Raw genomic sequence first — 21,535 nt, 5'->3', positions numbered from 1 at the left:
GACAATAAATCTGGCACAGAATTTATCCTATTTAGTGTAGACACTAATCCTAGAACCCTTAATCATTCTTCAGTTGTCCTTTGAAGGAACCATCAGTTGTACTATATTGAATCGTTAAGGAAGCTAAGAGACCTTAGAAAGAATCCAGTTTTCTTAAAGTGCATACTCAATTATCCACATGATTCGAGAAAGGTCTTCAGTGGTTCCTTAAGGGTCCTTTAGTTGGCTAAGGGTTCTTACCTTCCTAACAGGAGTTCTTCTTAGAACCTGTTCTAATAGGGGATTACAACTAGTAATGCTCTATTATGGGTGGCACGGTGGTGTAGTGGTTAGCACGGTCACCTCACAGCAAGAAGGTTCCGGGTTCGAGCCGAGCGGCCGGCGAGGGCCTTTCTGTGTGGCGTTTGCATGTTCTCCCTGTGTCTGCGCAGGTTTCCTCCGGGTGCTCCGGTTTCCCCCACAGTCCAAAGACATGCAGTTAGGTTGACGTGGGGCGGCCTTGGGCTGAGGTGCCCTTGAGCAAGGTACCGAACCCCTGACTGCTCCCCGGGCGCTCTGGGCTGCCCACTGCTCTGGGTGTGTGTGTTCACTGCTTCAGATGGGTTAAATGCAGAGGACGAATTTCACTGTGCTTGAAGTATGCATGTGACGAATAAAGGTTTCTTCTTTTCTTCTTTTTCTTCTTCATGTAGTATAATGTGCACCTCAGTTGTGTTTGAAATAATCAGGGGTGGCTCGTATCAATGGGCTAGCAGGGCTGTTAGATAAGTTTTGTTTTGTTTTTAATGAAACCTTATATAGATTTGTATTTTTATTTTTGAAAGACCAGGGTGTTAGCCCTGCTAGCCCATTGATATGAGCCACCCCTGATTATCTCAAACGCAACTGAGGTGCACATTATACTACATCGAGCATTACTAGTTGTGTTCCCCTATTAGAACAGGTTCTTAGAAGAACTCCTGTTAAGAAGGTAAGAACCCTTAGCTAGCTAAAGGACCCTTAAGGAACCACTGAAGACCTTTCTCGAATCATGTGGATAATTGAGTATGCACTTTAAGAAAATTGGATTCTTCATAAGGTCTCCATAGCTTCCTTAACGATTCAATATAGTACAATTGATGGTTCCTTCATAGGACAACTGAAGAATGATTAAAGGTTCTAGGATTAGTGTCCACACTAAATAGGACAAATTCTGTGTCAGATTTATTGTCTTCAGATCCTTAGAATTAAAATTTAATTTAAAAATGAATTACACTACCGTTCAAAAGTTTGGGGTCACTTTGAAATGTCCTTATTTTTGAAAGAAAAGCACTGTTCTTTTCAATGAAGATCACTTTAAACTAATCAGAAATCCACTCTATACATTGCTAATGTGGTAAATGACTATTCTAGCTGCAAATGTCTGGTTTTTGGTGCAATATCTCCATAGGTGTATAGAGGCCCATTTCCAGCAACTATCACTCCAGTGTTCTAATGGTACAATGTGTTTGCTCATTGTCTCAGAAGGCTAATGGATGATTAGAAAACCCTTGTACAATCATGTTAGCACAGCTGAAAACAGTTGAGCTCTTTAGAGAAGCTATAAAACCGACCTTCCTTTGAGCAGATTGAGTTTCTGGAGCATCACATTTGTGGGGTCGATTAAATGCTCAAAATGGCCAGAAAAATGTCTTGACTATATCTTCTATTCATTTTACAACTTATGGTGGTAAATAAAAGTGTGACTTTTCATGGAAAACACAAAATTGTCTGGGTGACCCCAAACTTTTGAACAGTAGTGTAGAACGTTTAATGGTTCTCCCAAAGGGACAAACTCAACCACTTTATAGGGTGCATCTTATATGGATTTCCTATCGTTGGCTTGCAAGTGACGTCAAAGCAAAATAGAAACCCGGATGTCGGTCACATTGGTGGATATACAAATGCGGGGTCAAGCGACATTCCATATAAAACATAGTCATGCGTGCACAGCTCTCTTTTATACTGTGTTGGTCACAAATAACTTACCTAGCAGAAATTGTAAATAATGTTTTCTCAGATTTGGGATTTCCCATTTGGTAAACTATAAAAACTGTTCTCTACAGCTTTATTGCCTCATGTTTGACTTTAACCACTAAAGGTTGACATTTTTGTTGAATATTAACTACAGTTGTATGAAAATATGCAAATGAAGGCCAGAAGAATTCTGTAAGGATTGGATCTACAGTTGTATACGACTGACAGCTAGTCACATGACTGTGTGTAGTGTCAGTATAGAGTATATAGTCTTATAGTACTATGCAGTATAAGTATGGCATTTGGAACACAGCCAATGAGCATCAAGAACATATGAAAGATGAATCACGAGAACTTTAACTACATAGAGGTCTCCGTCTCATGCAGAGCTAATCAGAGGGAAGTACTGTCTGTACCACAGCAGGGAGCAGTGCGTCATCAGGTTCCACGTGGACATGGCCTCACACAGACCACAGCTATGGATTAGCAAGCATGCTGGTAAAGCTTGGAGTCTCTGTCTCTCTCTCTCTCTCTCTCTCTCTCTCTCTCATATTCCAATCCATTCTGAAAGCATGACATTGACTGTCAACACATGTCTCATCTGCTTTTCTGTTCTCATCTCACACTCACAGTGTGACGATTATAGTGTCATTGTGATGCCTGGATCTTTGTGCCAATTCTGGAGATGGTGTGGTTTATAATCCTTTTCTTTTCTGGTGTATCATGGTCTTTCACCTACAAATGTCATGGAGGCTGCGTTCATACCCTGGATTTTGAGGTTTTTAAACAACATAGGCCTTTGTGTGTGTGTGTGTGTGTGTGTGTGCGTGCTTGCATGCGCATCCCTGTCCCCTCCCGATGAGGTCGACCTTCCACACTTTCCCTCTCCCTGTCTCACTGCCAGATTGCCATGGCAACATGCTGAAATGTCAATACACTACTTTAGCCTCTTTGTGTGTGGAGTAGTGGCTCGATGCCAAGCTTACTGGATTTCACAATTGCTGATAACGCAGCTGACAGCGGCTGCTGATCTATAAATGGCTGAAACTTACTGTGTTCCAGCAGTTGCTGTCAGTATCTTGGTTTCAGCACAATCCAGCTTGTTTCACCTTGGCAGCAAGTCTTAGCTGTCCAGCTGTTCTTGGCATCTTCACTGATGATAAAATAAACATGTGCTTGTTTTCAGCGTGCTGTTTGTGAATGGATTTAATTCCTGGCATTGGTTTTCCCTTTGTTGGTTCTTGGGTCTGCATCAAAATGGAGATCATAGTTTGAGTATTGTTTCCGATGGTTTATCTCCAGTGTTAAACTGTGTTACATTCAAGAACAAACTGATTAGAAGTGTTCTTTGCTGTTGCAACATAATAATCAAATCTGAGTTCCTTTTATGGCTCCAAAGGTCCCCATTATGTATTAGGTTTATCTTAACGGGCTTATTCTATCAGTCATGTTCCAGCTGGAACAACTCTCCAAGCCATACAAAACCTTTCGATTTGAGAATTCAACCTTTTAGAATATTATAACATTAATTTGTTTATCATTATGGTGGTGTAGTGGTTAGCACTGTCGCCTCACAGCAAGAAGGTCCTGGGTTCGAGCCCAGCTGCTCGCAAGGGCCTTTCTATGTGGAGTTTGCATGTTCTCCCCGTGTCTGTGTGGGTTTCCTCCAGGTGCTCTGGTTTCCCCCACAGTCCAAAGACATGCAGGTTAGGTTAACTGGTGGCTCTAAATTGACTGTAGGTGTGAGTATGAATGGTTGTTTGTCTCTGTGTCAGCCCTGCAATGATCTGGTGACTTGTCCAGGGTGTACCCCACCTCTCACCCATAGTCAGCTGGGATAGGGTCCAGCTTGCCTGCGACCCTGTAGAACAGGATAAGCGACTAGATAATGGATGGATGGATAGTTATGTTGAATGTTGTGGAATGTCCACAAAACAAGTTATTTCCTGTTATTATCTCTGCAAGCTTTGTTGGACGAGGTAGTGTTTTCGCCTCCGTTTGTTTGTCTGTTCCCAATGTAACCCAAAAAATAGTACACAGATTTTGATGAAATTCTGAGGAAAGATGAGCCATGGGCCAAGAAATAATCGGTTAGATGTTGATGCCAATCCGGATACGTACTATCCCATCCATCCATCCATTATCTGTAACCGCTTATACTGTGCAGGGTCACAGGCAAGCTGGAGCCTATCTCAGCTGACTATGGGTGAGAGGCAGGGTACACCCTGGACAAGTCACCAGATCATCACAGGCTGACACACAGAGACAAACAACCATTCACACCTACAGTCAATTTAGAGCCTCCAATTAGCCTAACCTGCATGTGGGGGAAACCAGAGCACCCGGAGGAAACCCACACAGACATGGGGAGAACATGCAAACTCCACACAGAAAGGCCCCCGTTGACCACTGGGCTCGAACCCAGAGCATTCTTGCTGTGAGGCGACAGTGCTAACCACTACACCACCCTGCCACCCGGATATGTACTTGTGCATCTTAAAAAATTAGAATATGGTGAAAAAGTTCAATATTTTCCATCAGTTATTTAATAAAGTAAAATTTTTATTTATTCCAGACTCATTACATGTAAACTAAAATATTTCAAGCATTTTTCTTTTTTCATTTTGATAATTATGGCCTACAGCAAAAAAAAAAAAAACTCAAAATATTAGAATACTTCATTTCAAGTTTAAGTAAAAGAGTATAGATGCCATGTATCTCACAGTCTAGTTCGGTACACGCAATCACAATCATGGGGAAGACTGCTGACTTGACAGTTGTCCAGAAGACAATCATCAACACCTTCCACAAGGAGGGTAAACCACAGAAGGGCATTGCTGAAAAGGCTGGCTGGAAAAGGTGCACAAGCAACAGGGATGACCGCAGCCTTGAGAGTATTGTCAAGAAGTCAATTCAAGAACTTGGGAGAGCTTCATAAGGAGTGGACTGAGGCTGGTGTCAGTGCATCAAGAGTAACCACACACAGACATCTTCAGGAAAGGGGCTACAACTATCGCATTCCTAATATCAAACCACTCCTGAACCAGATACAACGTCTTACCTGGGCTAAGGAAAGAAAGAACTGGACTGTTGCTCAGTGGTCCAAAGTCCTCTTTTCACATGAAAGTAAATTTTGCATTTCATTTGGAAATCAAGGTCCAAGAGTCTGGAGGAAGAGTGGAGAGGCACAGAATCCAAGATGTTTGAAGTCCAGTGTGAAGTTTCCGCATTCTGTGATGATTTGGGGTGCCATGTCATCTGCTGGTGTTGGTCCACTGTGTTTTATCAAGTCCAAAGTCGATGCAGCCGTCTACCAGGAGATTTCAGTGTCTACCAGAAGCATTTCATGTTTCCATCTGCTGACAAGATTTATGGAGATGCCGATTTCCTTTTCCAGCAGGATTTAACACCGGATTTAGTACAGTGCCAAAGCTACTATGGAGTATTGTCAACAGGAAGATAAGAAACACCCAATCCAAAAATACAGATGAGCTGAAAGCCGCTATCAAAGCAACCTGGGCTCCAATACCACTTCAGTAGTGCCACAGGCTGATCACCTCCATGCCACGCTGCACTGATGCAGTAATTTGTGGTAAAGGAGCCCCAACCAAGTACTGAGTGTATAAATTAATGAACATACTTTTCAGAAGTTGGACATTTCTGTATTGTACATCCTTTTTTGACTGATTTTAAGAAATATTCTAATAATTTGAGATACTGGATTTCTGATTTTCATGAGCTATAAGCCATAATCATCAAAATTAAAACAAAAAAATGCTTGAAATATTCCACTTTATGTGTAATGAATATACTGTAGAATATATGAAAGTTTACCTTTTTGAATTAAATTATGAAAAAAAATTAACTTTTTCCACAATATTCTAATTGTGGGCGGGACGGTGGTGTAGTGGTTAGCGCTGTCGCCTCACAGCAAAAAGGTCCGGGTTCGAGCCCCGTGGCCGACGAGGGCCTTTCTGTGCGGAGTTTGCATGTTCTCCCCGTGTCCACGTGGGTTTCCTCCGGGTGCTCCGGTTTCCCCCACAGTCCAAAGACATGCAGGTTAGGTTAACTGGTGACTCTAAATTGACTGTAGGTGTGAATGTGAGTGTGAATGGTTGTCTGTGTCTATGTGTCAGCCCTGTGATGACCTGGCGACTTGTCCAGGGTGTACCCTGCCTTTCGCCTGTAGTCAGCTGGGATAGGCTCCAGCTCGCCTGCGACCCTGTAGGACAGGATAAAGCAGCTAGAGATAATGAGATGAGATTCTAATTGTTTGAGATGTACTAGTATGTGGACCCAGGATTTTTTTTTTGCCTGTTCCTCACGTAACTCATAGTAGTGACCGGATTTTGATGAAATTTGGTGTACAGCTTTAGTATTATCCTAGGTTCAAGGGATTTGATTTTGATGTTGATAATGTGGCTTGGCGGAGGTACGCAATCTACCAAGTGCCTTTCTACTTAGATTATTCTTGCAGCTATAAAGATATGATCAAACTTTCTTTTTTCTCTCTCTCCTTAAAGTGACATGGGTCGATGTATTAAAAAGATGAATAGTACTCTGTGGAGCTAGAATAACCCCTAGGTACTTGAATCACACGCTGTATTGCCTGCTACCTCATGCCTGTGAAGGAGATTGAGCTGGAGAAACACCGCACGCTCATGTTTACACTTGGGTACGGAAATGGCTGAAGTTTATTCTCATTATCATCTTATAATGAGCGAGGTCGCAACAAACATGGTGGAACCGGCAGTCTCCGATACAAAAGCGAGTGCAGCCAGCAATATTTACTCGGCCTGTCTGCCATGTTTTTCCCCCTCTCTTTTCTAGAGCGTTTTGCCTCGGATAATGTCAGATGCGTCCTTAAAATCATTATTTTTTGTCTCGATTTAGGAATCTTCGTTCAATCTGGGTGATCTGCTACGGTATGTTTGCTGTGGCGCCGCAGTCATGACCTCTGACCCACGCATGACCTCACGTGACTTTTCCGAACTGGCTGCTGAGCAGCGGTTTGTAAACAGACTAACATGTGGTTAGGACGCCCCGCGTTAGGAAATAAAATTTATTGAAACAAGATGATGTATACCAGCTATGGGGATGGGTATCAGCTCAAACAATTCAGAAAGGGGAGTGGATTAAATGATTCCTGAACCAGCACATCGACCTGTGTCACTTTAATCTAATAAAACAAAAAACTCGTCATGTTACTGAGAAAACACAAAGCCCTCCAACCTGAAGACTTTCTTGTATTGGAGTATTTAAAGTTGCAGTGTTTCTCTGACAGTTACAAAGTGCTGACACCAGAGACTCCTTCCTGAAATATTAAATATATGAAAATAAATAATAATTTCACCATATTCAATGATTGCACAAGTTCTAATCCATTTATCTGGAGCATCCATCAGAAGTCCCTGTGTAAGATGTCACTATAAAAACATTTACATTTTAGAATGAGCGTATTTAATATAAACGTTTCACCAGCACTACTGTTAGATCTGTTGTTATAGACTTTCCGACCAATCAGAACTAAGCATTCAGCATCACTGTGCTATACAGTGCTGTGAAAAAATATTTGCCCCTTCCTGATTTGTTCTATTTTTGTAGATTTGTCACACTTAAATATTTCATGTCATCAAACTAATTTTAATATTAGACAAAGATAGCCCAAATAAACACAAAATGCAGTTTTCAAATGATGATTTCATTTACTGATGGAAAAAAGTTACCCAACCCTACCTGGCCCTATGTGAAAAAGTAATTATCCCCTCAACCAATCAAACAATTAACCAAATTTAATTGATAATTGGGTTCAATTTCACTAGCCACACCCAAGCTTGATTACTGCCAGACCTGTTCAATCTAAATATCACATAAATAGAACCAGGCTGGCAATGTGAAATCGGTTAATAGATCTTAAAAAGATGCTGTGAAATAAAGAGTTACAAAAACAGATGCACAACAAAATAATTGAAATCTATCAGTCTGGAAAGGGTTACAAAGCTATTGCCAAGGCTCTGGGACTTCAGCGATCCACAGTGAGAGCCATTATCTACAAATGGGGAAAAAACTTGGAACAGTGGCGAGCCTTCCCAGTAGTGGCCGGCCTTCCAAAATTCAACCTAGAGCGCTTCGACAACAGATCCAGGAGGTCACAAAAGAACACTGACAAACATCTAAAGAACTGCAGGCCTCACTTGCCTCAGTTGAGGTCAGTGTTCATGATTCTACAATATGGAAGGCACTGGGCAAAAATGACATCCATTGGAGAGTTGTAAGGCGCAAACCACTGCTGACCACAGAGAACACAAAGGCTCGTCTCACATTTGCCAAAAAGCATCTTGATGACTCCCAAGACTTTTGGGATAATATTCTGTGAACTGATGAGTCAAAAATAAAATTTTTTGGAAGACATGGGTCCCGGTACATCTGGCATAAGGCTAACACCACATTCCAAAATAAGAACATCATACCAACAGTCAAACAAGGTGGTCTAAGCTGATAGCCTGGGGCTGATTTTCTGCTTCAGGACCTGGACAACTTGCCATGATTGATGGAACCATGAATTTTGCTCTCTACCAGAAAATCCTGAAGGATAATGTCTGCCCATCAGTTCATGACCTAAAGCTCAAGCGCAGATGGGTTATGCAGCAGGACCATGATCCAAAGCACACAAGCCAGTCCACCTCTGAATGGCTCAATAGAAATAAAATGAAGGTTTTGGGGTGGCCTAGTCAAAGTCCTCACTTGAATCCAATTAAGATGCTGTTGCAAGACCTTAAACAGGCAGTTCGGGCTCAAATACCCTCCAATGTGGCTGAATTGAACCAATTTTGTAAAGAAGAGTGGGCAAAAATTCCTCCACGGCAATGTAAAAGACTCATTGCAAGTTATTGCAAATGTTTAATTGCAGTTGTTGCCACCAAGGGTGGCCCAACCAGTTGTTCGGTTTCAGGGGGCAATTACTTTTTCACATGGGTGATGACACAGGTTTTGATTAATGCTTTACTTTTAATAAATGGAGTGATCATTTAAAAGCTGCATTTTGTGTTTACTTATATCGTCTTTATCTTGTATTAGACTATAGTTGGATGACCTAAAACATTTAAATGTGACAGATAAGCAAAAATGGGAGAAATCAGCATGGGGGCAAATACTTTTTCACAGCACTGTATGTCTGAAAAAAAAAATCATTAATTATCATTGCCTCCTTTTGTGTGATTGTCTTCTTATTCAGTGCATATGCTTATCATTTATTATCATTAGTTATATTGTTGTTGTGATGAGAGAAAGCATTAAGCTATGTAGTTAGCTAGTTAGCGTGTATATCTGATTTGATCAGACTGGTGATATTGAAATTTTTTTTTCTCAATGTTTCCTCAGAGTGTGTGTCTACCCATCGGTACTTTAAGACCTTCCTCAGTGTCTTCCTCCTCACTCTGGTTCTGGGTCTGGGAATCCTGGCTGTAGTGCGTTTGCTGCTCCGAGGCAAGAACTGGTCGCTGAGGGGACACGTCATCGAGCAGTTTGACGACAGCAGTAAGGTGTGTGTTTGAGACAAAATGAGTTGACTCATGAAAATTCTGATGGTTGAAACCTGAAAATGAGTACAGTTCGTCCAGTTAGATATGGATCAGAAGTGTGATAAGGATTGTTGTGCAGTCGAGAATGTATATATTTGATAAACGTACTGATGTCGATGATTTAAATCTCTGTCATTGTTTTTGCTTATTTTAGGCCGTTATCATAAATAAAATTAGAACTAAAATGGCAAAAACATTTTATAAACTGAAATTAAGTCATTTAAATACACAGAAAAAATGCAATGGATTCAGGGAGTCTGAAGGCAGTAAATGTACTGATACAACAGCGCTGGAGAACTCTCAAATCTGACTGGTCAGAAGGTGCTGATTATTTAACAAATATCCATACAGGGCACATTTTTGATGGAATAAAAATGTGTTCTATTTCCTTCTAGTGGGTTTCATTCATCTGGTTTGATAGCATGCAATATTGTTAGCATATCACTTATCCTACATATATTACATCACTCTACTCAATGGAGAATGAACTTGAATATGGTTTACAGTATTGCATGGTTGTCAAGACACCATGATGTCACACGTCAGAGCTGATGCGGATATTTAATGAGGGAGTTTTCTCCTGTGCATGCACAGAAGCATTTCTGTGTTTGCTGGGAAAGTGAAAGATGTGCTGAACACCTGAAAGGCTACCAAAACTTCATTTGGTATTCTTCACGCATATTTACAAGAGAAAAACATACCAACGGACGTCGAAAAACTGGAAAAGAGACACGTCAGAGATGTAAAACTTCCGCACGAGCGAGTGACTGTGACAATTTGTAAATAAACATGGCTGCCAGGTTTGCTTTGTTAAAAATGAAAGATTTTGAGACTATTTTGGCTGCCAGGTTGTGTGTAGTTTTCGATTCTGATTTTTAAAAGTAACTAAGTAAATTACACAGAGAAAATAATAATAATATTCGGCTTGACTGTGCTAGCATTAGCCTTCGCTAACATGACACTGGCTCAAAGGTAACTGCACTGCTGTGCTAACAGCACCAAGTCGCGGGTAAGCTTGCATTGGCCTTCGCTAATGCTACTGCCGAATGTTACACTGGCTAGAAGGCAACTGCATTGCCGCGCTAACAGCACCGAGTCGCAGGTAAGCTCACGCTGGCCTTCAAGAATGCTGATATGGGGAATATGTATGTATTATAATAATAATAATAATAATAATAATAATAATATTGGCTGGCTTTTTTTCATCATCTATCAGATATATTCCATTCCGCTACTCGTCTTCAACTTGTTCACTATCTTGCTAGCTGAATGGAATATATCTGATATACCACTCAACGCCAGCCAATATTATTTAATAATTCGCCGAAGGTGAGGTGAATATCAGTGAATAATAACCAAGACGAAGTCAAGGTTATTATTCATCAGTATTCACTGAGCCTGAGGCGGATAATTGTTTTAGTATTAAAATTTTTTTTAATTGTATTAAAATAATTTATTTCAATCTTCAAAAGCGGCATGCAAATGTAATGAGACTTTTAGGCTTGTGGTAGGCACGCAGACTTGTGTACGCCGAGTCACATAAAATACTTTGTTTTGAAATATATAAAATAAATCACAATCCCACCTTCCCTTTGAATAGTTTTAGACCAAACTTCGTAGCATCTTTAGTGCTTTTTAGGAACAGCATTTTCTTTCATAATTTGTAATTCTTCCTCACTTACGGTGACGAAGTGATTGGCTGCCATTTTGTCAAGTCGCTCGGGGTGATTATCGAGAAATAATCCAAAACCCTCGACCAATCAGCACGCACGATTTTCTATAATCACCTCAGTATTTATACTAATTATCTATAACAGCAGCTCTAACAGTATTTCTGTTCTCTAACAGCTGCAATTCAAATCACAGGTTTATTTTAATGTGCTTATTTTAATACTTTATAGTCTCTATAGTAGCAGCGAATACATAAGGACTACTCCACATAATCTAAGTCTTATAATAAATGGATTAAAAAGGGGGTTTTCTGTCAGGTAATGTTTATTAACATTTCCTGAAGGCCTCTCCAGTGTAAGAACTTTGTAACTGTAACTTTAAGTTTTTCACCACAAGTCTTCAGAACGGAGGATGTTTCAGTTTTGTGGTTTTCCGATAAACAGGCTGCATTTTTTTCTGGTTTATTAACTACAAGAGAAGGTGAAGGACCATTTATAGCTGGTGTTACGCAAGCCCTAACAGGAAATCTTTTTTTTTTTCTTCGAGACATTCAGACATTAAATGTCACAATTTGGTTAAATGTTTGACGCGATTCATTTATCTCATCTCATTATCTCTAGCCGCTTTATCCTGTTCTACAGGGTCGCAGGCAAGCTGGAGCCTATCCCAGCTGACTACGGGCGAAAGGCGGGGTACACCCTGGACAAGTCGCCAGGTCATCACAGGGCTGACACATAGACACAGACAACCATTCACACTCACATTCACACCTACGGTCAATTTAGAGTCACCAGTTAACCTAACCTGCATGTCTTTGGACTGTGGGGGAAACCGGAGCACCCGGAGGAAACCCACGTGGACACGGGGAGAACATGCAAACTCCGCACAGAAAGGCCCTCGTCGGCCACGGGGCTCGAACCCGGACCTTTTTGCTGTGAGGCGACAGCGCTAACCACTACACCACCGTGCCGCCCTATGCGATTCATTAATGAGTAAAAAAAAATTTTAATCATTGACAAATTCAGCTTCATGGTGGTAATAGTTACTGGACATATTGAGCTGCATCACACCAGTATGTTGATTATTTTCCTGTCACAGCATGCCCTGATGTGTTTTATTCCTTGCATAATGTCTCATCTCATCTCATCTCATTATCTCTAGCCACTTTATCCTGTTCTACAGGGTCGCAGGCAAGCCGGAGCCTATCCCAGCTGACTACGGGCGAAAGGCGGGGTACACCCTGGACAAGTCGCCAGGTCATCACAGGGCTGACACATAGACACAGACAACCATTCACACTCACATTCACACCTACGGTCAATTTAGAGTCACCAGTTAACCTAACCTGCATGTCTTTGGACTGTGGGGGAAACCGGAGCACCCGGAGGAAACCCACGCGGACACGGGGAGAACATGCAAACTCCACACAGAAAAGCCCTCGCCGGCCCCGGGGCTCGAACCCAGGACCTTCTTGCTGTGAGGCGACAGTGCCAACCACTACACCACCGTGTCGCCCCCTTGCATAATGTATGATGATGAATAACACGAGTAAGGGATAAAACTGTAGCGACATCCAGTGTCTTAGCTACATCTCTAAACTGTGAAATCTTAAAACTCAAAATCTAGCCAGTGTAGCCCATGTAGTAGTATCATAGTATTTTTGGCGTTGAGTGGTATATCAGATATATTCCATTCAGTTAGCATGATACTGAACAAGTCAAAGATGAGTTCAGTATCATGCTAGCTGAATGGAATATATCTGATATACCATGAAAAAAGCCATTATTATTATTATTATTATTATTATACATCCACACTCTTCATATCAGCATTCTCAAAGGCCAACGTTAGCTTACCCGCAAGTTGACGCTGTTAACGCGGCAGTGAAGTCACCTTCCAGCCAGTGTAGCGTTCAGCAATAGTGTTAGCTTAGGCCAACGCTAGCGCAGTCAAGCCAGTGCTATCGAGAGCAAGTAGCACAGGCTAACAACCGAGAAACTCAGATTTCTGTCTCCAGACTCTTCTTCCACGTACGCTCGCCACAGTATTTTTCACTCAGACTTAAGTATTCATTTCCCTCTGTAATTTACTGAGTTACTTTGAAAATCAACATCCACAAGTACACACAATGGAGCGACCTGGCAGCCAAAATTCTCTCAAAAGCTTCCATTTTTAATGAAGCAAACCTAGCGGCCATGTTTTGTTTACAAATTGTCACAGTCACTCACTAGTGTGGAAGTTTTACATCTCCGTGTCTCTTTTCCAGTTTTTCGATGTCCGTTGGTATGTTTTTCTCTTGTAAATATGCATGAAGAATATCTAATGAAGTTTTGGTAGCCTTGTGGGTGTTCAGCATGTCTTTAATTTCAGTTTTCAGTTTATTTATCCATCCATGCATTATCTGTAGCCGCTTTTCCTGTGCAGGGTCGCGGGCAAGCTGGAGCCTATCCCAGCTGACTATGGGTGAGAGGCGGGGTACACCCTGGACAAGTCACCAGATCATCACAGGACTGACACATAGAGACAAACAACCATTCACACTCAAATTCACACCTACGGTCAATTTAGAGCCTAACCTGCATGTCTTTGGACTGTGAGGGAAACCGGAGCACCCGGAGGAAACCCATGCAGACACGGGGAGGACATGCAAACTCCACACAGAAAGGCCCCCATCAGCCACTGGGCTTGAACCCAGAACCTTCTTGCTGTGAGGCGACAGTGCTAACCACTACACCACCGTGCCACCCAGTTTATTTACACTACCGTTCAAAAGTTTGGGGTCACTTTGAAATTTCCTTATTTTTGAAAGAAAAGCACTGTTCTTTTCAATGAAGATCACTTTAAACTATTCAGAAATCCACTCTATACATTGCTAATGTGGTAAATGACTATTCTAGCTAAATTCTACTAAATGTCTGGTTTTTGGTGCAATATCTCCATAGGTGTATAGAGGCCCATTTCCAGCAACTATCACTCCAGTGTTCTAATGGTACAATGTGTTTGCTCATTGCCTCAGAAGGCTAATGGATGATTAGAAAACTCTTGTACAATCATGTTAGCACAGCTGAAAACAGTTTAGCTCTTTAGAGAAGCTATAAAACTGACCTTCCTTTGAGCAGATTGAGTTTCTGGAGCATCACATTTGTGGGGTCGATTAAATGCTCAAAATGGCCAGAAAAATGTCTTGACTATATTTTCTATTCATTTTACAACTTATGGTGGTAAATAAAAGTGTGACTTTTCATGGAAAACACAAAATTGTCTGCGTGACCCCAAACTTTTGAACGGTAGTGTATATAGTGCTTAATTATAGCATAGCTAATCCTAGCAGTAGCACTGGATTAGCCTGGTCTTTTCTGTTTCCCGGCAGACAAAGAAATGGTTCTGCTTATGCGCAGCAGAAAAGTTTTGTCATTGGATATTCGTATCCGCTCCGATGTGTGACGTCATGTCTTGACAACCATGAAGTATCGTAGACCATATTCAGCGCTTATTCTCCATTGGGTGGAGTGACGTGATACATGTAGGATAAACAATATGCTAACAATATTGCATGCTGTCAAACCAAATGAATGAAACCCGCTAGAAGGAAATAGAATGTTTTTTATTCCATCAAAGTGTCCTGTATGTATAATAATTATGTTTAATGCATGTCCTGCATGTCACATACACTCTATTGTCCCATCCACATTCTCTCCAAACTGCATACACGCACGCGCAGCTGAATTATTATGATCTGAATTATTCTGTGTTTCGCAGAACCCGTCGTACGCACCCACTCCCAGTGAGAAGACAATAACCTACAGACGGGACTGTCTCCCTGAGAACCCCATGGAGATGCATGTTCATGTTCACAAAATCCCCCTGCACGACATCTTTCCATGACACACAGAGGACAAGAAGGAAAGGAGGCAAACAAGAGCAATAAGCAAATGAATGTGCACTTGTTTTCCCAAAGCACACTCCATGGTTTTTTTGGGGGGGGGGGTTTCGTTGGTTTCACTCCTTTTCCATGAGATGGAACTCTATCTGGGTCCCTCTGGTACTTAAGGTACTTTATAAATCTTATACAGTCTCTTAAGTCTGTATAGAGGGCAAAGGTACTGAATTTGGGTTTTAAATTAAGTTTAAAAATATGTTGAAGTTTAATTTAAGTGCATACTGTTTATTTAAGTCAGTTTGTTGTAATGTAACACTATGGTTTCTTTCTGCACCACTGCGTCACAGCCATAGCAGACCTCAAGTTTGAGCCAGTTCCTTTATTGGCTGATGTTAGACTGCCACCTAGTGGATGATATGATATATGATATGATATGACCAAGAGATACTTTGACTTTGAAACAAGTAGTATTTACAGTAGGTACTCCATATTGGGATAGATCACAGGTACCTACCCATGCACCTAGAGAACCCCTTTTCATGCACGTGTTTGTATTTTCCCTGCTCAAACTCAAACCCACACCCACTTTAGTATATTAGTTAACAAAGATCGAACTAAAATGTGCAGGACAGGAGGGTTCTCCAGGATCACGGTTGGAGACCTGTGGAATGGGTGTGTGATTTCTATGGATCCTGATTTAACCAACTGTTTAGTTACAATGTGTAAATATAGAGCTACGTAGTGCATTTGAATCAGGCTTAATGTACAAAGTTGAGTGGGTCATACTTACAGTAATTACTGCACTTTGTTCATCTCAAATAATATGTTACCTTGAGATGTACTGTCGAAACTGGAATTTTACTGTATGGGTGGTTCATGTTGTGTCTGTTCCTCACTTGGGTTACTGTATTTCTTAAGAGATGTGTACAAATGTGAATTGCCAGGTGAGTTGCACTTGTGTGCGTCAAACTACTGAAGTCCAGCGATGCTCCTTATCCATGACGTGAGCAGTGCTGATCCAGAGCCGAGGTCTGTTGGATGTTCCAGTCTTTCCTTTGCCGTAGACTAGTTTCAACACTGTTTACAATCAAACGTTCCAGCACTAAGAAGTTTATTTATTGATTTGATCAAGTTTTTGTTTTTATTAGTAATAAATGCTTTTTACTGCTACGTAGAAGGTTATTGAAAAATGAATTACTATTCGTGCATATTTCTCATGCACTGTTAACACAGAGATGTAAAACACTAACTCAGTCGATGTGATTTTTACTTGAACACAATGCAACCATTGATAGTCTGAGTGGCAGCCAGATCACTGAACAATTGGGCATTATTACTGTTTATTACTGTGCAGAGCACTTTTGTTTTTCTGTTGTTGTTTGATTTGATTTGACATGCATTGTTTCAATAAAAATCCCATCACATGCATTTTTTTGTTTTTTCATATTTTCATTGCTTGCTTATTAACCAGAACGTCAAGGACGTAGTCGCTCATCTGGCCTGCCATCAAAACAACCATGACAACCAAAACATCAAGCAGAACTGAAATGTGATGATGTGAAAGAGGATCAACCTCCACGACTAATTGTTTACAACAGGAAAATCAACAAAGGACTAAATTTTGTTCCCCAAGGGAAGATCGACCCAAAACATTGATCAGAACTGAATTTGCATGATAAATGAGCGAGGAGATACAATTCTAGTCAGAAGAAAATGTTAAGTTGACCTAATTACTAAGCAAAAAATTGACAATACAATGACAAAGTATTGTGCAGAAGGTTGAGTTCTTTCAAATAAAACATCCATCCATCCATTATCTGTAGCCACTTATCCTGTGCATGGTCGTGGGCAAGCTGGAGCCTATCCCAGCTGACTACGGGCGAAAGGCGGGGTACACCCTGGACAAGTCGCCAAGTCATCACAGGGCTGACACACAGAGACAACCATTCACATTCACACCTACAGTCAATTTAGAGCCACCAGTTAGCCTAACTTGCATGTCTTTGGACTGTGGGGGAAACCGGAGGAAACCCATGCAGACACAGGGAGAACATGCAAACTCCACACAGAAAGGCCCCCGTTGGCCGCTGGGCTCGAACCCAGAACCTTCTTGCTGTGATGCAACAGTGCTAACCACTACGCCACCGTGCCGCCCCAAATAAAACAATCAGAACTGAAATCCATTGAGAACTGAGAGAGGAGACACAATTTAACTGAAAATAAGCAAAGTTGTAAACACACTTGTAAGAAAAGCAACAAACAAATGACCAAGTTTTGTTCCCCGAAGGAAGATCAACCCAAAACATCGATCAGAACTGGAATCAGGTAAGAACTGTGAGAGGAGATAGATACAATTCAAATACTGTGAGAGGAGATACAAATAATGAGAAGTCCCAAAATTTGTGAAGTCGACCTAATTAGCAGCTCATGAGCAAAAATTTAACAAAACAATGACCAAGTGTTGTGCAGAAGGTCTAGTTCTTTCAAACGAAACAATCAGAGCTAGGTTTCCCAAAAGCCTCTTAACGCTAAGAGCATCTTAACTAGGAGAGAGAGACTGTTCGTTGTGCAGCTCGCTCCACCATTTAATGATGATCTTTGTGCTACAGTGCTTTTGGGAAACTCAACACAGAACTGAAATTCACTGAGAACTGAGGGAGGAGATATGATTTAACTGAAAATAAAGTTGTAAACCGTTTGTTTACAACAGGAAAATCAATTAATCATTAATTTGGCCGAATTACTAACTCGTTAGCAAAGACTTTGACAAAACAACAACCAGGTTTTGTGTGGAGTGATGAGTTCTTTCAAACAAAAAGAATCGGAATGGAAATCCATGAGGATTGATGGAGGAGATACAATTTAACTGAATTGTGGATGACAGATGGACAACGGATGCCACACCATGACAACAGTTCATCGGCCTTATGGTCAGATGACCTAGTAAAAAAGAGATGACCTGATTTTCATCAATAGTGTTTCACTTCAAAAAGTTTCCCTTTGCTGCTACTGAGGTTGGCCCCATATTGACAGCTTAAAGGTAGACTGCCTTTCAGATTTTTCAAGTATAGGTCATAAAAAGAATTTCCCCTGACACCAAATTATTTTTGTTTAATGGACTGAAAGCGACTGAATTCAAATCACAGACTTCCAATTTTCTTCTTTTTTTTTTAATAGAACAATTAATGAATTTAGGGCCATGTGGCCCTAAATTCTCCGCTATTTTTTCCTGCTTCACCATGACCCAATTCAAGATACTACATCATGCATCACGTGGTGGGTTTCCCCCATTCGCACAAAGCATTGCGGGATACAAATTTGAAACAGGAGAGAAAAATGAAGGATGCGAATGAAATGTGAAAGACCGACTACAGTAACAGAAAATGAGAAGAAAAGACGTTATGTTGTGAAGGGAAGGAAACGCAGGACCAAACTAATAAATATCGGCAGTCAGCGAGCACCTCGGTGTGATCAGCTGTTCGTTTAGCGACAGAATGATGTAACTGTCAGTGCATGGTCAGTGGTAAACTTGTGCATGCGCACACGGACTTCCTCTGTCTGCTTGACTGCGTGAAGCGAGCGATTTCATGCACATTATTTGCTCGGGAATCCTCTCAAATTAAATAACTTCCCAGCCACAGAATGGCCGGATATTTTGTGAGATATTACAGAAATAAACATATATCACAATGACCAAATTTCAGAGGGAACTAAATTTCACAGATTTTATGAAATCAAAAGGCCTTCTAGCTTAGAGGTGAATTTAGAAACCATGAAGATGGCTTTGGACAGCAATTGATACGAACAGTTTTGCTACGATGGATTAGGACTGCAATTACAGTACCATGACAACCTTTAGGACTGTAATTGCCATAAATAGTTTTGCACTCAAGTCTCCATCAATGAACAGTGATATTTTCTAGAAGTTATACTTCATTTTAAAACTAGAATGAATTTCCTGGTTACATGAATTTACTGCCCACACTGTTTTCAGAGCACCACCTGGACAGCCAGCAGTTCAGCGACAGTTATGGAACAGCCTTCCAAGTAATGTTCAGGAATCAGACACAGTCTCAGCATTTAAGTCTAGGCTGAAAACATATCTGTTTAGTCAAGCCTTTTGTTAATGGTGTTTATGAGGTAAAAGTGTAGATCTGGAGGGTCCTCAGACATAGAGTGTTTTGGTAAACTGGGATGTATGGATGCTGTCAGTCCCCACTCGCTTGCTCACTCGAGTTTGTTGACGGTGTAGTGGCTGGCTGCTTTATGTCCCGGGGCTCCCTCATGCCTGTGTTACCTTCTGGCTCTCTCCTTTTAGTTATGCTGTCATAGTTAGTTGCCGGAGTCCCTGCTTGTACTCGGTGCAATATGTATACTGTTCCTACTTATTCAGGTAACATTGGGCATACCTAACAACCTGTGTTTTCTTTCTCTCCCCCCCACCCCAAATCTGTCCCTCTGAGTTACATGGAGTCAACAGGAAATCTTTTGGTGGAGACGGTGGGGACCTCGACTGGCTATCGTAGCCTGCAGGGAATCGGCCGTCAGACATTATGTCGCATGTCCCAGACCCGGTGAAATGTAACTGAATTGTCTTGGCCAGGCCTAAGGGTCCCATCTGCATCTCATCATTGCTGAGGAGTGTGCTCCCATCACCCAATCAAGCATCCAGCCAGAGCAGGTCATGATATATTTTTTACCATATTAACATGCCATTGTTGTGTGTTATGCCTGATGTAAAGACTCTCGTCTCTGCGAGCCTACCACACAGATTTAATACTTGTCATTTTTAGGGCATACCTAACAACGTGTTTTCTTTCTCTCTCTCTCTTCCCCCCCCCCCCCCCCCCCCCCCATCTGTCCCTCTGAGTTACATGTTGATCCTGGGATTGAGATGCTGGCCTCTTCTGCCCCTCGGACCTGCTTGATCCATCCTGGTGCCCTGTGTCTGGTCGGAGTTTTATCGCCCCACTCCTGTGAAGGACGGCCCCATGAGGACAGTTGAGGGTTATACCTGTTAAAACTGTTAATATTATAGTCAGGCTGTCTGTTGTTGCCCAAATGAGGATGGGTTCCCTTTTGAGTCTGGTTCCTCTCGAGGTTTCTTCCTCATGTCGTCTGAGGGAGTTTTTCCTTGCCACCGTCGCCACAGGCTTGCTCATTGGGGATAGATTAGGGATAAAATTAGCTCATGTTTTAAGTCGTTCAAATTCTGTAAAGCTGCTTTGCGACAATGTTTATTGTTAAAAGCGCTGTACAAATAAACTTGATTGATTGATTGATTGATTGATTGATTGATTGATTGATTGATTGATTGATTGATTGATTGACCTTTTTGACCATATAGCGCACAGTTATTTATAATCGTACTACTTGGTGTTACTCAGATGAGGATGGGTTCCCTTTTGAGTCTGGTTCCTCTCAAGATTTCTTCCTCATGTCGTCTCAGGGAGTTTTTCCTTCCCACCATCACCTCAGGCTTGCTCATTAGGGATAAATTTATAAATTCATATATATAAAATGTATATCCGGAATTTATATATTTCAGGAAAGTTGCTTTGTGACAATGTCCATTCTTAAAAGCATGGTACAAATCAAAATGCTATTAATAGACCTTGTGTAATAAAATGGTTTGATCTTATTAATTAAAAAAACCCAACATGTCAACTTCATTACTTATATGAGCGCTGAGTTATTTTCTTATATTAAAAAAAAAAATTCCCAGTGGAACCTTAAACTTAAATACTCACTCAGGACAGGAGTAACAATACTTTCAGTATATTCATTTATCTGCTCCAGGCAAGTGTCATAATCTTTTATGCTAATGTGTATTTATCATGGATGAAATCATTTAGGCTTAATTGTTTATAAGCATCTAATGTGAAAAATAATCTATTTTCAAAAGTACACCAGTCCTTTTTCCAGCAAAACACCCCACAACACTGCCACCACCATGCTTCAAGTTGGGCTGGTCTTCTTTAGATTAAAACCTTCATCAATTCTACTCCATACATAGAGCTGATCATTTCATATGACCAGACAACAGTTCTCCAAAAGGCTGGTGATCTTCAAACTTGTGCAAAACCCGTGACCTGCAAACTTCAGTCTGGCTTTTTTGTGCTGGTCTTGGAGTAGGAACTTCTCCCAAGCATGAGAGGATTCTCTTAATGATGGATGTATTGTACATACTCTGGTGCCTGATGTCTCAAACTCCTTCACCACCTTTCAGGCCAAAATTTGTTCACCCCAGGGATTTAATTTGTGCCTCTTTTCTGAACAACTTTTGTGTGCTCACAAAATTGTTATATTTGAATACAATTCTTTGTACAGAAGATTGTACCTTACTTTGTTTGGAAATTGCTTCTTACAAGGAACTTGTGAAGGTCTACCTTTTTTCCCCCGAGGTCTT

General features: G+C 41.1%; 1 protein-coding gene across 3 annotated transcripts in view; it reads left to right on the top strand.

Annotated features, from left to right (window-relative positions):
- The window catches only part of itgb8 (integrin, beta 8), a 58,436-nt gene extending 41,882 nt beyond the window's left edge, over window positions 1–16,554 (top strand). Inside the window, exons 13-16 of one of the 3 annotated variants that reach the window (XM_060942618.1) lie at window positions 2,383–2,493; window positions 9,376–9,536; window positions 9,808–9,896; window positions 15,006–15,083. In XM_060942618.1, coding sequence (XP_060798601.1) covers window positions 2,383–2,493; window positions 9,376–9,536; window positions 9,808–9,885 — 350 coding nt within the window. In that variant the 3' untranslated portion in view covers window positions 9,886–9,896; window positions 15,006–15,083. Of the gene's footprint in view, window positions 1–2,382; window positions 2,494–9,375; window positions 9,537–9,807; window positions 9,897–15,005 lie in introns of all 3 variants that reach the window. The other 2 variants (XM_060942617.1, XM_060942619.1) reach the window with 2 other exon arrangements.
- Window positions 16,555–21,535: the final 4,981 nt, after the last annotated feature.

This window comes from Neoarius graeffei, chromosome 16, assembly GCF_027579695.1.
Source record: "Neoarius graeffei isolate fNeoGra1 chromosome 16, fNeoGra1.pri, whole genome shotgun sequence".
Lineage (NCBI taxonomy): Eukaryota > Metazoa > Chordata > Actinopteri > Siluriformes > Ariidae > Neoarius > Neoarius graeffei.
This window is presented reverse-complemented; position numbering and strand designations above follow the sequence as displayed.